Source organism: Drosophila mojavensis, unplaced genomic scaffold, assembly GCF_018153725.1.
Source record: "Drosophila mojavensis isolate 15081-1352.22 unplaced genomic scaffold, ASM1815372v1 contig_36, whole genome shotgun sequence".
Classification (NCBI taxonomy): domain Eukaryota; kingdom Metazoa; phylum Arthropoda; class Insecta; order Diptera; family Drosophilidae; genus Drosophila; species Drosophila mojavensis.
The window spans coordinates 22233358-22250680 of record NW_025318858.1 but is presented as its reverse complement, the minus strand read 5'-3'; the positions used below and the strand labels follow the sequence as shown (position 1 = coordinate 22250680).

General features: G+C 36.6%; 1 protein-coding gene across 1 annotated transcript in view; it reads right to left on the bottom strand.

The window, feature by feature from the left end:
- Nucleotides 1–17323, bottom strand: part of LOC6577520 (insulin-like growth factor-binding protein complex acid labile subunit) — a 74025-nt gene that overhangs the window by 14735 nt on the left and 41967 nt on the right. The window contains exon 4 of the mRNA XM_002003449.4: nt 48–180. Coding sequence (XP_002003485.2) covers nt 48–180 — 133 coding nt within the window. The remainder of the gene's footprint in view (nt 1–47; nt 181–17323) is intronic.

Here is a 17323-nt window from a genome sequence, read left to right as displayed (position 1 = left end):
TACGGGATTTTGTTCTCTATACCTTTGGCACAGATTGCGGCACTTACCTTTTGTGCAGATGGCCTGATAGCGGTCCATATCATCAAAGCTGCAGCTACATTCGACGGGGCACTTTCTGTTCGTATTGCTGAACATGGCCGGCATTATGCACAGGCTGAACAGCAGCCACTTCAAAAGCATCTGAAATAGATATAAAAAAAAAGAGGAAAATTCTATAAATGTTGTTTACAGATTTTTCATTATATTCAAGTTGGCTGTGGTTTCTGGCCAAGTGGCAATTAGCGGGGCGTTTTCATTACAGCCAAACACTTGGCCCCAGTCAAAACTCATTCAACTTTTAGAGCGTCACCATTGTTTGCTCCCTTTTATACACTACGATTGAGCATTGACAAGAGTCGATGTCTTATTTGATTTAAAACATAAATTGTTCGAATTGACATTTAGTTTTAAAATATTTATAACAAATATAAAAACTTGCTAATAAATTTTTGAAAATGCGATTTTAAGTATTTACTTTATTTATGGGAGAGATCTTCAGGCAAGTTCGTTGTGATTTCAATAGACGGAGGGAAAGCGACTTTACTTTTCATTTTCAAAGAGGAGCATGTTCCAAAGCAGCACAAAAGTAAAAACTGCTAGAGTTCAGCATGACAAATTTTTGCATAAAATCTATGATGCTTATTTCAATAGTCTTTAAAATCTAAAATATTATTATCATTATTATTTTTATTTTATTTTTATTTATTTTTTTTTGTATAATAAAGTATATGTTTAAAAAATTACCCAATTGTATATAACTTGTGTAATAAAAAATGTATTTATTTTATTAAATGCAATATCGCATGTGGCTGTTCTTCTTTCTATATATATATATATTTTGTAGTTTATTTCATTTTTTATCATTATTATTTTTTATTTATTTATTTTTTTGAAATCTGCAAACGGTCTGTAAGTGTATTGAATATATAATATGCCACAGCCAAAAAAAAAAATATATATATGAATGTATATAACTGTTATTTCTTGTTTTATATTTCCACTGTTGCTAATCTATTTATAAAACCGCAAACTCATGCACTTGCACACACACACACACATTCACACACTAGAGTCACACCCACTAACACACAGAGACTTTCAATTTGAAATCAACGTGGTGTCATATGTTGACATAGTTGCGCATAGTTTTTGTTGTAGTTGTTATCGTAGCTGTTGTTGTTGTTGTTGTTGTTGTTGTTGCTGCCACTGCTGCTGTTTGCTGTTTGTTGTTTTACTTTACACATGTTAGTGTTTGGCCGGCTGTGCGTTGCGTATACGCCATGTTTGACCTCAGTGATTTGTGGTCACCATCTCTGGACACTTGTGCGCTTGGCGATAAACTGCGGTGGTCTCGTGGCACTCGCCGCAGCACAGCGCAGTGCAGCGCGACTCTGCATAAATTAGCCGCAGCACACAATGCGGTTAAAGAAGCGAACTCCAAAATAAGCCCGAAATTATAATGCGCTCAGCTTGTGCGCCCTCTGCCTCTTTAGCTCTTTCTCTATCCCTTGCACTCTATTGAATCACACTCCATTTGCCTGAGTGCTCTGCATATGCGTGTGCAACAGTAGCAACAGCTACTGCAACATGAGACATGCATATGTAATTTCAAAAGGAATTTTCCTTTTTGATTTTTCATAACCATTTTCCTTCCATTCGTATTTTATTTATTTTATACATATATACATATTTTTTTTCAGGCCCTTTGGCTTTGTGCAGGCTGGCATTGCCGGAAAATGGGAAAGCCGCAGGATTTATGTGCAGCATATTTTTCATTTTACTGAGGCAGCAGCAGGAGCAGCAACTGTCAAGTTTCCGGCTCATCGTCGGCACCTTGTGTGCATTGTGCACATCGGATTTGCTGTCAGAATATGGCTGCTGGGCGACCGGCTGAGTAATATTTTTGCAAAGTTGTTGCGGTAAAAGTGAAAAATTGCGACAGTCGCCGCCGACAGTCGACTGCGACTTCAGCCTTGCCGAAATGATAGAAGGGCACGCTTTCTTAAGTTACGTCTGTTGCGCTTCCATCCGAAAAAAAGAAGCAAAAATCTACTTTATTTTTACATTCCCAACTTTTTCTGTCTCTTTTTGTGGCATGCTCAATTTAGTTCTGTAGCCTGAGTTGCCATGAAATTCGAAAGTGCATTTAAAAGTAAGGCATGTTCGCCGAAAATGCAGTTGCAATTTCTGCTTATCGCCATAATTTTCTTTTGCCAGAGCTGTGAAAAATTAAAACTTAAGCAAATGACGTTAGGCACGATAAAGTTGTTCCCGCTGTTCTCTGATTTTATGTGGGTAGTGGGTTCAAGAGATAGGCCTTACATAGTAAAAAAATAATAAGATTAAAAATACTTGAGCAAACAAAAAATGATTGATTATGCAGCACAGTAAATGTTTTTTGGCAACTATGTTAATATTTAAATAAATTAAGATAAAAATTTCATACATCATGATAAATAATAATTTTATAAAGAACATTCCAAGAAGAGTTTTAGCAGTAGCTTTAACAGGCATGCATTACGAAGTAAGAATTGTTGAAAGTTTTTAGAGCTTTTTAATAAATATTTTGGTTTCATGTAGTTTCAATGAAAAAATAATAGAAACAATAAATAGAAATAAATAAAAAAAAATTATGTAATTTTTAAAATAATAAATAATAAAATATACTACGTTATTTAATAAAATTGATTGAATTCAAAATAATACTTATAATAAAATAAAATATATAAGGTATCAAATTATAAAATATCGAATATTACTAGTATGATTAAATATAGAATAAGTATACAACTATTGAGTTATTTTCCTGAAATACTTAAATCCAACTATCATTAATCTCAATTGCATTCATATTTTGACAGTTATTGAAAAAACCAAAAGTTCTACTTTAATAACGAATTTCAAACAACAAAAGTTCGCTTAGCAAAAATTAATCAGCTTAAAATGAAAAGTTTCTGAAGTGAGAGGCAGAGAGTGGGAGGGGCGGAAGGAGACCGCGGCTAACCAGAAGTCAGCATCTGTCAAACTCGTTAAAGCAACTGCTGAATTGTAGCCAGGCTGCTCGCAAGCCACGCCTTCAAAAACACACACATAGTCACACACGCACACACGCACACTCGCACACTCGCAAATAGACAGAGAGACGGATACATTTAGTTAGATGGAAGTTAGCCGCGCTGCCAGCTGACGTTCTACACGCTCCATTTGGACTTTGGCAAACTTTGTTTGCGTTCTGGGCCGCCGCTTAGCATTGCCCTTCGAGCACACGCTGCATGCGAATGGGACGGGGCGGGAGGAACAGAGCAACAGAGAGGTAGGGAGAGAGAGAGAGAGAGAGAGTGTGGCCCATTTGGCCCTAAAGTAGCTGTTGATATCGGCTTTCAGCGTGCATATTTCTCTGGTTACTTTTGCCCAGTCGCTTTTCGTGCTATTTAAACACTGAGCAATCGTTGCGGCCATTTGCGTATGCGATTGCAAACAGAATGCCGGAAGCAGTCAGCCAAGCAAGTCACATAAGAAGTGGCTTAAGCTTCGCAGAACCAAATTACTCATACGCCGCACGGGACAGTGGCCTGCCGGTAGGGGGTGGGGGGCGTGGCGGATGCGGCCATTTAATACGTGCGCTACTTTTGTAATTGAATATGATAAATCAAACCGAAAAGTTACTCCATGTCGACTGCGAACGGAAGTGGTCGAGCCGCGCTATCTGGCCTTGTTTTTGAACTTCCCAGAGGGACGCAGGGCGGAGCGAGGGCTACTCTGCACTTTGTTGGCCTATTGAGTTACATGCTGTGCAAATGTATTCATTTACTTTCTGATTCCAGCAACTCAATTGTATTAGATTTGATGGCCGGCCACGCTGCTGTTTTTGTTTTCGCCACACAATTCAAAATGAAATAAATCTCAATATTTGTGCGTTGGCCAAAATCAAATTACATTAAATTCCAGCCAAAGGCTAAGCACCACAAAAAAAAAAAAAAAAAAAAAAAAAAAAAAACCGAAGGCAAAATAAAGAAAAATCAAAAAAGCAGCTGGCATAATATTATGAGTTATGTCGGGCCGTAGGCGTGGCTCGATTTGTAACCTCGTTTAGTAAGCGAGAGGGCAGAGGCGGTGGCGAGGCGTGGCTGGGACGCTGACCATGGAACCAACATTAAAATTCATGAACACATTTATTGCCAATTACCACAGGGCCTGCGGCACGTTTTATATAGAGAGCAGAAGCTAACGGGAGTTATGTCTCTCCCACACTAACACACTAACAAACACACACACACACACACACTCGTCCTCTGCACTTGCAACACGCTCTCTGTCCAATTCTCTGATTTGGCAGCAAATGTTGCGGCCGATTCAAGTTTTTTTTCCTCTTTTGATCATTTTGTTGCCTTTTATTCGATTTTGCGCTTGCTCGTCGGCATCGGTTTTTTCCTTTTTTTTTTTTTTTTTTTTTGCACACACAAATTGATAAATTAGATTTACGCTCGAGAAATTATATTACAATATAATATATTTCCAGCCTGTAGATTTGTGTTTTGTTATTGTATTTGGCCAGCGCTGCTGTTGCCTTTCTTTAATGGCCAAGAGATTTTAAAGCGAATTTTTCAGTATTGCAGTTTTCTTCTTTTGCTTTATTTTTATATTTTTTTTTATATTTATGCATTCACTGCGTGCTCTGGCTGTAGGAATGTTGGCTCACTTACAAGAGAAAAAAAATATTGTTCAATTATGCGCGGACATTAAATGTTGTGCAATTTATTATAAAAAAAAATATATATATATATACATATATACATATATATATGCATCCCAAAATAAACTTTATGCTGATTGGGTGAATTGGTTGAAAGTTGCATGAAAAACAATTTCAGTTTAAAATGTTGCGAATTTAAGCTCTCAAAATATCTATGTCATTTGGGCAGATAATAATTAATGTAAAAATAATAATGTATTAATAATAGGAAATATATATATAATATAAAACATATATATAATACAAACTAAATAAATATGAATAATAGGTCTAGGACCTTAGCACGGAGTAAAAGGCTATTTTTAGATTGTCGATCGAGAGATTAGCATATGAGAAGAGAAGTAAATAGAAGGATAAACAATGCAAGGAAATGGCTAGATACCAGATATATTTCAAGTTAATATTAAGTGATGATTGCTAATTATATTTATAAATTTATTTATAATTTTTATTTATAATAAATAAATAGTTACATGTTAAAAAGATCAAACCGGACAAACAAAAACATTTAACAATGGCATACATAAAATAGATTCTGACTTACGATCCATATTCAATTTAATTGATTATAATCTTCTGTTGTTTTTTGGGATATAGCGCAAAATATGTTCATGCTTCAATACTATAAGCAAATACTAACAACAAAAGAGCCAAATTAAATGCATGAATTCGTCGGCTTAATAATAGATGCAGAAATTTAAGTGAAGCCGAAATCATTTAAATTTTGGTATCTATCCATTCCATAAAATGCAACGGCATCCTAAAATCTCTAGAAACTCCAAGCCGGACGCAAAAGCTCTTCAAATGCTATTCAGTTTCCATTCAAAATTACATTGTTTAAATAGACAATTAACTGGTTTTAGCTACGCACACACACACACACACTGAAGTTGCTTAGCTGCTGTTCAGGAGGTAGCCGTTTGAGCTCTTGCAACATGCAGTTGACGCTTGGCCAACAGAGTTGCAGCTTGTTGCAAGTATTTGCGGAGCTTTGTGGCATTTGCAATTCAATTAAAGTAAGGTAAAAAGGAGACCAAAGCCAGTTCACTAAGAGATGTGAAGAAGTGAATGTTGCTGTTGTTGTTGTTGTTGTTGTTGGTCTGGGCCGAGGCATGGCTATTGTGAATGGATGCACTGGCGTGAAGCGTTAAAAATGCAATCAAAAGACAACAAAGGATGACGGCGACCGTGACCAGCGGTGCTGTAGGTAGGAAATAAGCGTGGCGAGGCGAGGCGAGGCGGGGCGAGACGCGGCAAGTGCAACTGACACTGAAACGGGTTGGACAGTTAAGAAAACCGCGCACAATAGCAACAACAATAACAACAGCAATAACAATAACAGCATGAGAAGAGACAACAACAATAACAACGTCAATAACGCTGAGCAGGCTGATGGCTGAAATTTAATATCTCGCTGCGGGTCTTGAGCGCTGCAAGTGAAATCTGAAACAGTTGCCACAAATTTTCGGTGAAGGGTCCTGGCCGAACTTAAAGCCAGACCAGCACACACACACACACACACAAGCACCTCGGCTACTCAGATTCAGTGAGGCTTAATGCCTGAAATGAACTTTGTGCGTGCTGCTGGCTTTGGCACTGGTCAAGGTGTGGTTGGAAGCTGGACTTGGGAGCCTTTTAGGCATCATTGAGTCAAAAGATTGCTGCTCATTTGCCGTACTTAATTGGCCAGTGTCAGCTTAATGTCGTCTGTGCACTTCCACTTCCGGGCCACACACACACACACACACACACGGGGCGTGGCTAGCTGGTCGTCACATTAGGTTAGGCAAAGCCAAAGGCAAAGCCACACGAGCTAATCGCATCGACCAAATGACCCAAAAAATGAGCGACAAAACCTGCTGCCCAATGCACGCACACAGAGATGCATAAAGAGAGAAAGAGAGCGAGAGATAGAGAGAGAGACAGAGAGATAGAGAGAGAGAGAGAGAAAGAAATTGAGTGAGAGGAAGAAGAACTGCTTTATATATAATAAATTTTGCTTATGTCTACACGAGGCAATTACACGACAATTCCCACGTTTTGTCCTCGGCCCGGCAAATAAATCAAGTAAAAAACATTTGCACTTAGCCCTCCGAGTGGGCGTGTTGGCATTTGAGTGTGAACACATGTTATTTGGCAATTACAAAAACAATTGAAGTGGCAGCCGCCGCAGCTGCAAAACGACAATTTCAGCTCCTCCTGCTGCAAAGCCAACCGACTTGGCTTAAAGCCCACGGAAGGTCGCAGGCTTGCTGAGCCTGGCTTTCTGTGTGTGTGTGTGTGTGTGGGAGGGGCAAGTAGCACGTGGCATGACAGCGCCAGCATCGCATGCATCGCACGTTCTGCAACTAATCGCTCAAGTCTTTTATGCCTGGCCAATAGCCGGTCAGCTTCGTGACCATGCAGCGTATTCTGTCTATCATCCTGCTGCGGTTGCTGCTGCTGGTGCTGCTGCTGCTGCTACATTTTGCGGCATGGCATAATCACGCGCCGCTGCCACTTTGCTCAATCCGGCCAGCTTACAGTTAACCCCGCCAGCTCGCTCCATCCCCGTTTGCTGGCAATTGATAAAAATGTTTGGCCTGCTCAGCCAGCTCGCGCACACGTGTCGTTTCTAAATTGCAATATTTAAGACTTGTGAGATTTGTGCGAGGGCATCGATAGCCATTGCAAATGGGTTATGACTGCCTCAATGGCCAAGCTGTTCCATATTTAAGTGGCTTCAACTCAAAGCTAGGGCGATACGTTCAGCGAGCACTTTGCGCAGTGAAGGAAGGGAAATGTGTGTGTGTGTTGGAATGACTTTATCGATCTGAGTAAACTGTTTAAAGGGTGGAGCGTGTTATTTGATATGGATATAGTTTCGACATCAAATCAAAAATATATTTGTTGTCACAAGCTAATCACCCCGGTTCCTGAGAATGGATCATCATACTATAAACAAATATATGTTGTATCTAACTAAATAAAAAAAAAAAAAAAAAATTAATATATATAAATGGCTCAATATTTTAATATTTAAAATATGTACGTACATATTTGACTGCAATTTCTCTTGAAGTGCATATTGATAAAGGTAGAAAAAATATATATTAGGTACGTTTAATTGGAGTTCACTTTACATCTTGGTAACATTTTCTATTATATTTGCTTTAGTATCATTTGGAATATTTTGTGGATTTCACTTACGCCTACTCACTTATGCCCACAAATACAGCAAAGTACTCTTAAATGTTTTTGAGAGATGTTTCAGCTGAAATTCATTTCAGATTTATAAAATTAAAACAAAAAAAAAAAAAAACAAATTGTTTTTTTTGCGTCAGTCTATTTGAGGCGTCAATAATTGTTCTCAAATACCATACTCAGGCTTCCATCTGCTTTTGTTTATAATGGACATTTTTTATCGATTATATATTCAATATCAAGCATACAATTAATTGTAAAAAAATTAAAATAAATAAAAGACACCGATAAGACTATTTAATAGCCGTATAAAAACAAGGTTTAGCTCAACCACAGTTTAACTTTGTTTATGCCTTCTCTTTAATGCCGATTGAAACAATTTCGAGGATTAAAGGGAAAAAACGGTTTCATATATTTACTCTCCTTTTTTTTTTGCAACATTTTGTGATTTATTTAAATGCACTCACTTTGTGCATGCAAGCGATTTAATATTTAATGCATTTTAATGTCACTTGAGCTGACAAAGCACATTACACGGGATTTATTTTAATTCAATTGCAGTTCCAGTCGAGCTTGTGCAACGTAAATGTTTTACGAAATAATGCGAATTTGCAGCAAATCGATTTTATTACAATTATAGATTATAGATATGCAATTCATGTTCACTTAGTTTAAGTACTAAACTTATGTTTAGTGTTATTTAGGCACTGTTTATATTTAATAATTTCAATTAAATTTAAGAAAAAAACGAAAGAGAAAACCAAACATAAATTGAAGTTCAAAAACTTTTGTTTTCCATTATTATTTTATTTTATTTTTTTTTTTTTTTATTATATTTTAACAATTTAAAGTTTGAAAGTCAAGAGAGACAAACCGTTGAATCTAGCCAGCCGGAAAACTTGTCGATTTGACAGTGCGAGTGAGAGAGAGTAAGAGAGTGGTAGAGAGAGAGGGAGATGGAGTGGCTCACAAAAGGGTTTAGGGTGCCAATTTGTAGATTACAAAAACGAAGAGAGAAAACTCTTTCGTGTATAGTTTTTGCTCACAAACTTTTACAGCCTAAATGAAATCTGGCCTTTTCTCGCCTCAGCGCGAGTCGCTTGTAAACTTTTTATACCCTGCGCCCCTTGCAAATGGCAATTTGGAGTATATTGTTTTGGTTCAATGATTTGGCAGAGGTAAAAATGGAAATTTAATAATTTTTAAGGAATGCATAAAATTTATAGCAGTAGCAGCCGAGTTGAGTTAGAACTGTTCAGCTGAGCGACTTATTTATCAAAAAATAAAAATAAAATAAAATAAAAGTAAAAAAATAGATATAAAGTAACTGAACTTAAATAGCTTCGAGCTCAATAATAAAAATTATGCAACTATATATTTATGTGTATTTTTATATGTATATATATAAGCTCAAATATTACTACAGTGAGGTATTATGCCGTCGGTCACTCCCCACTAAAGCATTCCGACTTGTTTTCCTTTTTATTGTGTTTTTGGAGGGTCGCTCTTACATTTCCACTGTAATAATGTAGCTGCTGTTTGGCTTTAAGGCGCACTTGAGACGGTCTGCAGTCATTGTAAAAGTTATTTCCATTTAAATTTATCATTTTTTAATGAGACACTTAATTACTGGCTGGCAAACAGCATGTTACAAATAATGCTACAACGCTAATTGTTTCCGCTTGCTCATTTCGTCGCTTCCACAGGCTGCCAAGAGAGGCTGCACATGAATGTATGTACATATATATATACATTTATATACATACATGTATATGTATATATATTTGTATATGTACATACATGTATATGTATATATATCTGTAGTTAACAAGCCGAGAAGAGGGCACACACACACACACACACAGATTGTAACAGACATAAGTAGAAGCTGTGAATGCCGTCACCACATTGTTGCCCAGCTCGCTGTTGTTGCTCCTGCTCCTCCTGCTGCTGCTACTGCTGCTGCTGTTGGTGGCATGCGGCAGCTTTATATCATTTGGAAAGAAGGTAGCCAGAAATTACAACATCGTTTTGTGTGCTGCTCGGGCCGGCCACAAACGGAGGCACGTGCGGCGTCTGGGCCCTGGCAGCTATGTCGTCTATCTTGGCAAGGCCTCAGTTGTGCTCCAAGGACTCATGCATCACACACAGCCACCCACATACCCGCACCCACACGCTCACACAACCACACACTCAACCACCCACACGCTCACACACCCACACGCACACACGCACACACTTCATTAGATTTGTTTTAATTTAACTTATTTTCGTACACTTGCGGCATTCCCTGGGCATTTCATTAAATCTCAGAGCCATCTAAGCCATCAACTATTCATTCTAGCACAGGACTTTCAAGTTCTGGCTGTGAGTGACATTGAAATAATATTGAGCTTAAGAGCAAATCACATCAGCAGCAACTGTTAACTAATTTAATTGGCATTAATTTATGCTCAAGTTGAAGAACCTACAAGCAGACAACTCAACTCAACTCAACTCAACTCAATACATTTTGTTGTCATTAATAAAGATGCTTATTGAATTTATGCTTTGAGGGCTCCTGCTCATGTAAATTCAATTGAAGCACACTTGTGAGCTTATGTACCAACAAATCTATTTGAGTTTGACACGTCTGACAGCCACATTTAACATCAGCTGTTAAGTGTTCAAGTGTCATTGGGCCGACAGAATCTCCTCTTATAAAAGATACGAATTGTGTAGCTTGTCAAAAGTAGTCTTAAATGATTTTCGATCATACCAAATTCATTTTCAACCTTTTGTTTCCTTATATATTAAAAAATTAAATATGTTATAAAAATATATATTATTATTATCTTTCTATAAAAATGATTAATCAAAGCTATAATTCTTTATGTAAGCAAATTAAAATAATAAAATTATATGAACTAAATTAAAATAGTATTTATAACAATTTTTTGATCTCTTTATAAATAGAATTAAAAAAATAAATGCCCTTAAATATACACATCATATGATATAATATAAAATAATTTAATATATTATATTATAAAATAATACAATAGTAATATTCTGAATTTTTATAAAAAAAAAAAAAAAAAATAATAATAATAATATAATAAAATTACAAAAAAAAGAAAGATCCTATTCAATTTAATGACAAAATTTAATTGTTTGACTAAAAAATAAAAATAAATAATTCAGATTATTTCCAATTTAATATGAAGCAATTAAATATCAGTTAAATATAGCGCTTCAATTGAATGGGTTGGGTTGGCATGGTTGACGGTTTTCAAGGCTCAGCCAATATGGCATTTATTATGGCCTATTGACATTAAGCAGCTCGTGTTTGCGCCCAGCCCCCAATGCAATGCAAACATATCATCATTGAAAGAGCGCAAATAGCACACATATTATTGACATTTTATGGCTGGAAATTTTATGAAGATGATGAAAAAACAATCCGAAAAGGGTAACCCACACGTATGTGTGTGGGTTTGAGAATGCTGCAGCAGCAGAGGCACGCACGAGTGGTGCCAGGGTGGGCCGCACCACAAGTCGATTAACAGTTTGATTGAGTTTTTCTACATAGGAGCTGCGGTATTTGTGGTTGATATAATGCGGTTGTTCGCCTCAAAAGTCAATACAGAAAGGATGGCAGCCGCAGCAGCAAAAAAAGTGAGAACAATAATATAGGAGAGCGAAATATTATTTAATGGAAAAATGCCGCTCGCTAAGAGTGAGTCATAAATTTTTTCGAGTTCTAATATGTCCAGGCAAATGCCAGCGACAACAGCCTCCCAATTCCGAAAAAAAACGTAATTAAAAAAGAGAGATAGATGAGAGAAAGAGGAGAACGAGGAAGAGCATGAGAGATGGTTGGGTCAAGCGGTTTGTCAGTAAAGGTTAACTGTACACTCGGCCGACCCCCAAAGGCCAACTGGCATTTTGTCATAAATATTAAAGTGTGACACAATGTGCTTTCAATCACATAAACTAACCGAAGCGCGCACAGTCCTTGGCATGCTTTCAACTCTGGCTGGGCCCACCGGCCGGGACGGGGGCCAAGGAGAAATTATTTTACATTACAAAACAAAATATTTGCAATGTCGCGAGCAGCGCGCTGTGATAAATTAGCTGCGTCCAAGGGTCAAGTGCTGTCGAGCTGCAAAACTGCTTTCAGTTGCTTTCAATTCTTCTGTTTTCAATAGAAATGAAAGCAGTAAAGCAGAAGCAGCAGCAGTAGCAGATGCTTTCAGATTTAGGTGAACAGCGCTCGAAGTTTATTGATTAAAATGATCAGCGAAATGACAAAGATGAGTCAGAATAAAGATACCTTATACAGAATGTGGATGTTGAATGGGATAGAACGATAGGATATATTTGTAATATCAATGAGATGAGTTGGCCAATTTATATACATATCTGTGTATAAATGAGAGAAGCAATATTATATAGAAGAAGTAGTACTAGTAGTTGTAGTAGAAATAGTAGTAGTAGTATGCATAGTAGCTGCAGTAGTTGTAGTAATACTGGAACGATGGTAGAACAAGTAGAAGTAGCAGAAATAGTAGTATCAGTAGAAATGGTAGGACTAGTAAGCATTGCAGTTATAGTAGGTGTAGTTGAAGAAATAGAAGTAGCAATAACCATTCTAAAAATAGTATTAGTTGTAGAAATAGTAATGCCGATACAAGTAGTAGTAGAAATATTTGTATAGTAAATTAATAAAGTATTACACGAAAGAGTAGCAAATTTAGCATTAGTGGAAGCTGTAGTCCTAAAAATAGTAGTAATCGAGGTCGTCGTAGTTGGAATCTTATCAACTGAAATTGATACAGCTTCAAAATAATCCAATTTGAGCACCTGGCTGACCGCACACTTCCCTTGCGGAATTCTCTCATTCACCCAGAGCTCATACTCCCTCATTCAAATCCATATTCATTTTTCTATCTAGCTTATTGCAGTCTAAGCTCATATTTTTTATAAATCCATCATACTTTTTAATTTTTATTGAAATGAAATATATATAAATAATTCTTATTGAAATGAAATCCATGACACACTAGAGTCTTATCAAAAAGAGAAGTAGTAGTAAATATATAGAGATGTAAGATATACATGTATATCGTATCGTTATTCGCCTATACATACATATATATATATATACATATTTATATACATATTTATGCAAATTAAAGTAAAATCTCTCTCCATTCCCTTTTGTGGGGGTCAGCACAAGTTGAGGGTCGTCAACGAATTGATAAATTAATGAGCATTTTGACATTTCAATTGAGTTGAATTGAAAAATTCGTTTTAATGACAGACAAAATGACTGTGCAAAAGAGAGCGACAAAACGATATAGAGAAAGCGAGAGAGAGAGAGGGGGGCAGGAGGCAATATTGGGAGCTAAAGAGAAGGGCAATCGAAAGCTTCATGACATTTTATTGGCATTTATGGATGGCAGTGTAAAGTTGTTGTTGAAGGCCCAGGCCAAAGTTTGAAGCTGTGCATAAATTACAAATAAAAGAGAGATAGTGGCAGCAAGGGGGAGTGGGAGAGGAGAAATGGAAAAAAAAATGATTAATTGCCCGCTTTTGACATTTGAGTGTTCGTCCGCGCAGAGTTCGCACTTGGGTAGTTCATTTCAAGAGTTGCGGTAAGAATGAATTTAATTGAAATTTGCATTTGTGTGAGAGAGTTTTTCTCTCAAGGGCAACAAAATACAGCACGAATATAAATGAGCTGCTGATATAATGAATTTTCAAGTTTATTTATTAGTATGTATTTATTTATTGTTTAAAAATATATATGAGCTTTAAGATTAATCCTTAAGACTCATCCTTAGCTTAATTAATCAGTGCCAAGCCAGGCGGTCAGCTAACTTTAGTGCGGCACTTATATGGGTAAGAACAAAATCTAACAATAGGATATCATATTAATTATGATGAGTTTATGATTAAGAGCAGCTTTTGGCTTGGCCGGGCATTTGATAACTAATTTACACACATTAATTAGCTGTTGTGCAGCTACGGAGATAAGAGAGAGCGCGCACAAAGCAACTCAGGGCGAACGTTAGGGGGACGCATTGCTCATACGCCATGTGGTGCCAAATAAAGTTCAGATCTATGATTTCACATGTATGTATGTGCGGGTGCGTGGGTGTGTGGGTGTTTGGTAGTGTGGGAGTGCCTATGGCTCAGCGCTCAGCTAAAGCCAGGGGCTTAAATGAAAATCCCCAACATTGTTCATTTTGTGCAGTGCAATGCTCCAACGAAGGGGCAGAAGCACACACGCACACGGTCCTTAAAGCGCTTACTGTCGTCCCCAACGAAATGAGTTTGTTAGCTGCGTAAACTGAAACTGTTAACACTTTTGAACAGCCATTCTGCTTGCCCATTAGCTTGGCTCCCCTCGCAGTCTTAATTAAAAAGTACGAGTACTATTCATAGTTTCTTCTTCTCTTTTTCAACACTCGTTCTCTTTCTCTCTCTATCTCTATCTCTATCTCTCCCTTTCTCCCTCTTTCTGTTACATTTCTTGAGCTGCAATGCGTATAATTTCGTTTTATGACTGAAACACGTACGCTCACTAAAGTGTGTAAGCAGCAGTGATTAAAAATTCAATTTTCTTGGCATTAAGAATTAAATAATTTAAGCGATTTTGTGCTGTAAGGCAGCTTTAATGTGTTCCAAATATGAATTTGCATTAATGCTTTTCTACTTTCAAATTACCTAACGGACTTGAAACAATCGTTGAAAACATAAGTAAAATATGTTTGTTAGATATTTCTCAGAAATTCTAATTTCAGTTGTATTTCAAGTTTTGCTCTACATCAACTTAGAAAAGCCAACTTTTTCGGCAACAAACAACTACAAATGCGCCTGAGGCTGAACATCAGTCAAAATACAATTCAATTTTTGTTCAGCAAATTTTTTCTGTTTTATTTTGTAGCTTTCTCTGGTTGCCAGCTCGGCCAGCACAAAGTTCACTGATCTGAAAAAAAAGGGCCAAGTTATTTTATAAAATTTCATCTGGCTAAAAAGACGGATGGAAGGAACGTGGGAACGGACGACAGACCGACAATCAGCCAGGCGAGCGGCAGCATAATTTTCATTCAATTTCGTTCAGTCGTTTAGCATTTGGCCAGGTTTTTGCCGAGGGCCTGGGTCTGGTCATGGTCCTAGTTTTTCCTTTTCGTTTTCTGCCTATGCCGGCTGCATTCATAGCTATTTATGTGTTTATCCACTTAGAAATGAAGCGATTTGATTTGCTGCTAAATGAGGCATTTTGTGCAATCATTTGCATTGACTTGTTTAGAAACTCTACGGCAGCGCGGCAGGTTTGCACTAAATTAATAGATTGACTTCAAGCAATGCGAAATGAGTGCATGTCTGCTTCATTTAACTGGCTGAACAAACGGAATTCCTTCCTCGTCAATCGGCAGTTCAATTGAATATTAAATTTAAATTTGTAGATTTTAAATTCCATCTATACCAGATATTTTCTAATACAATATTTCTTTCATTTACATTAAAATTTGATGTGCTTATAATTTCCTGTATTAATTATAGAAAAACTGTCAAATTTATGCAAATTGTTCGAGTTTGAGTTTATCGAGTTTACAGCTAAGCACAGGAGCTAAGCAAAGTTTTTGTCAAGAGTAATTTCATTTTCTGACATCAAGTATAACGAAGAGAAAATGAGTAAATGAGTAGTAAATGAGATGAACCTAAGGCAACATGTCAAAATTTATGAAATTTGCTTTTGTTTTGACAAAGCTAATTACAACTACTGATTTTTTTTTTAGTAACATGATTTACAAATATTTAATCAAAGTTAAGCAAGGGAAATGATTTAACACCGGCAGTGACACAGGTAAATGTAAAATTATCTGAAATTGTTGAATTATCGTATTAAAGCAGAAACTACGACTTTTACCAAAATATTGATTGGAATTTTAAAAAGTTATTTTTCTCGTTGCTGTTATTATTTTATGCTATCAATAATGCAAGTCTAAGTGCCAAATCAAATATCAGCAATTGTCAGAATTATTAATAACTTATATATACAGTTGAACAAAAGTAGCAAAAGTGTTGAAAACAAAAGTTTCAGTCACGTTCGGGCAGCTAGCGATATATTTGTTGAGCGTCTCAGGAACATAGCCAAGGAAAAAGATGTTCCATACTTAGTCAAGTAAATTGCTTCTGAATTTTAAAGTATTTTCGGGCAGTCTTTATTTGGGAATAAATCCAGAATAATAATAAAAGCCAAATAATAAATGAGGTGTGAAGTACATGGAATAATTTTTTTAAAGTTATAAATTTAATAATAATAAAATATGTTAAGATTTAAATATTAAATTTAAATTTATTTCTTACAAAAAAAAAATAAATAAATAAATAAAAAAATAAAATAAATTTAATTTGAGTTTCATGATAAGTCTCCTTATATTGTTTCTCATATATATATGCTAACAAAAATTAATGAAACAATTTATTAGAATTTAGAATTGAAAGGAATATTTTCAATTTTACTTAATTTTTTAGGTTGGAAGTTTAATGTTTTCATTGATATTGCAATAACCAAAATTTAAACATTTCTAGTTTCAATAGCTCCCATTCAGTTGCTCATGTAAATGTTTGCCGAAATTATAGGGTACTATTCAGATGCATAGCATATAATTATTCCGAAATATACATTTTCAAGCTCAAGATATTTATTGCATTCGAATAATAATCAATATCTCCATCAGCTGTCAGTGCGCTGCTCTTTTGGTTGTTTACAAAAATTGTAGGGTATATATTAATTGAGTACTCTGAAGTTTGGGTAAAACTTTATTGTTTTTGTTTTCATTTTCATCTCACTTTGCGTGGAAGTGCACTTATAGCGCAGAAATTTCCTTTTCTTGTTGCAGACGCTTCCCTTCCTTCCTCGCCAACGCCTCCGACGAGGTGAATTCCGCAAGGACGCTGACGCTGATGCTGAAGCTGACGATGTTCATGATGCTGACGATAATGACGCTAGCTGAGAGGCGCGGCAGTGGGCGGGAGGCGGGTCTGCGGCATCTCGTCGGTCGGTTGTCGTTCCACTTAGCCGGCACTAGAGTGTTAAATCGCATAATTATGTCTCTCATGGCGCGCACTTCACTAAACTGCAAAGTATTTTTTTCTTCCTTTTCTTTTGCCCGCTGCCTTTGGCATCGTTTGTTTACGCGAGTTTTCTTCTTCCTTTCTATTTTTTTTTTTTTTGCTGTTTTTGTTGCGGATTTCTTCCCCACTTTAATCACATATGCAACTGCTTGGCTTTGTAGCATTATGCGAATTTTCTTTGCTTTTCCTCTTTCTGCTGCTGCTGCGGCTGCTGCT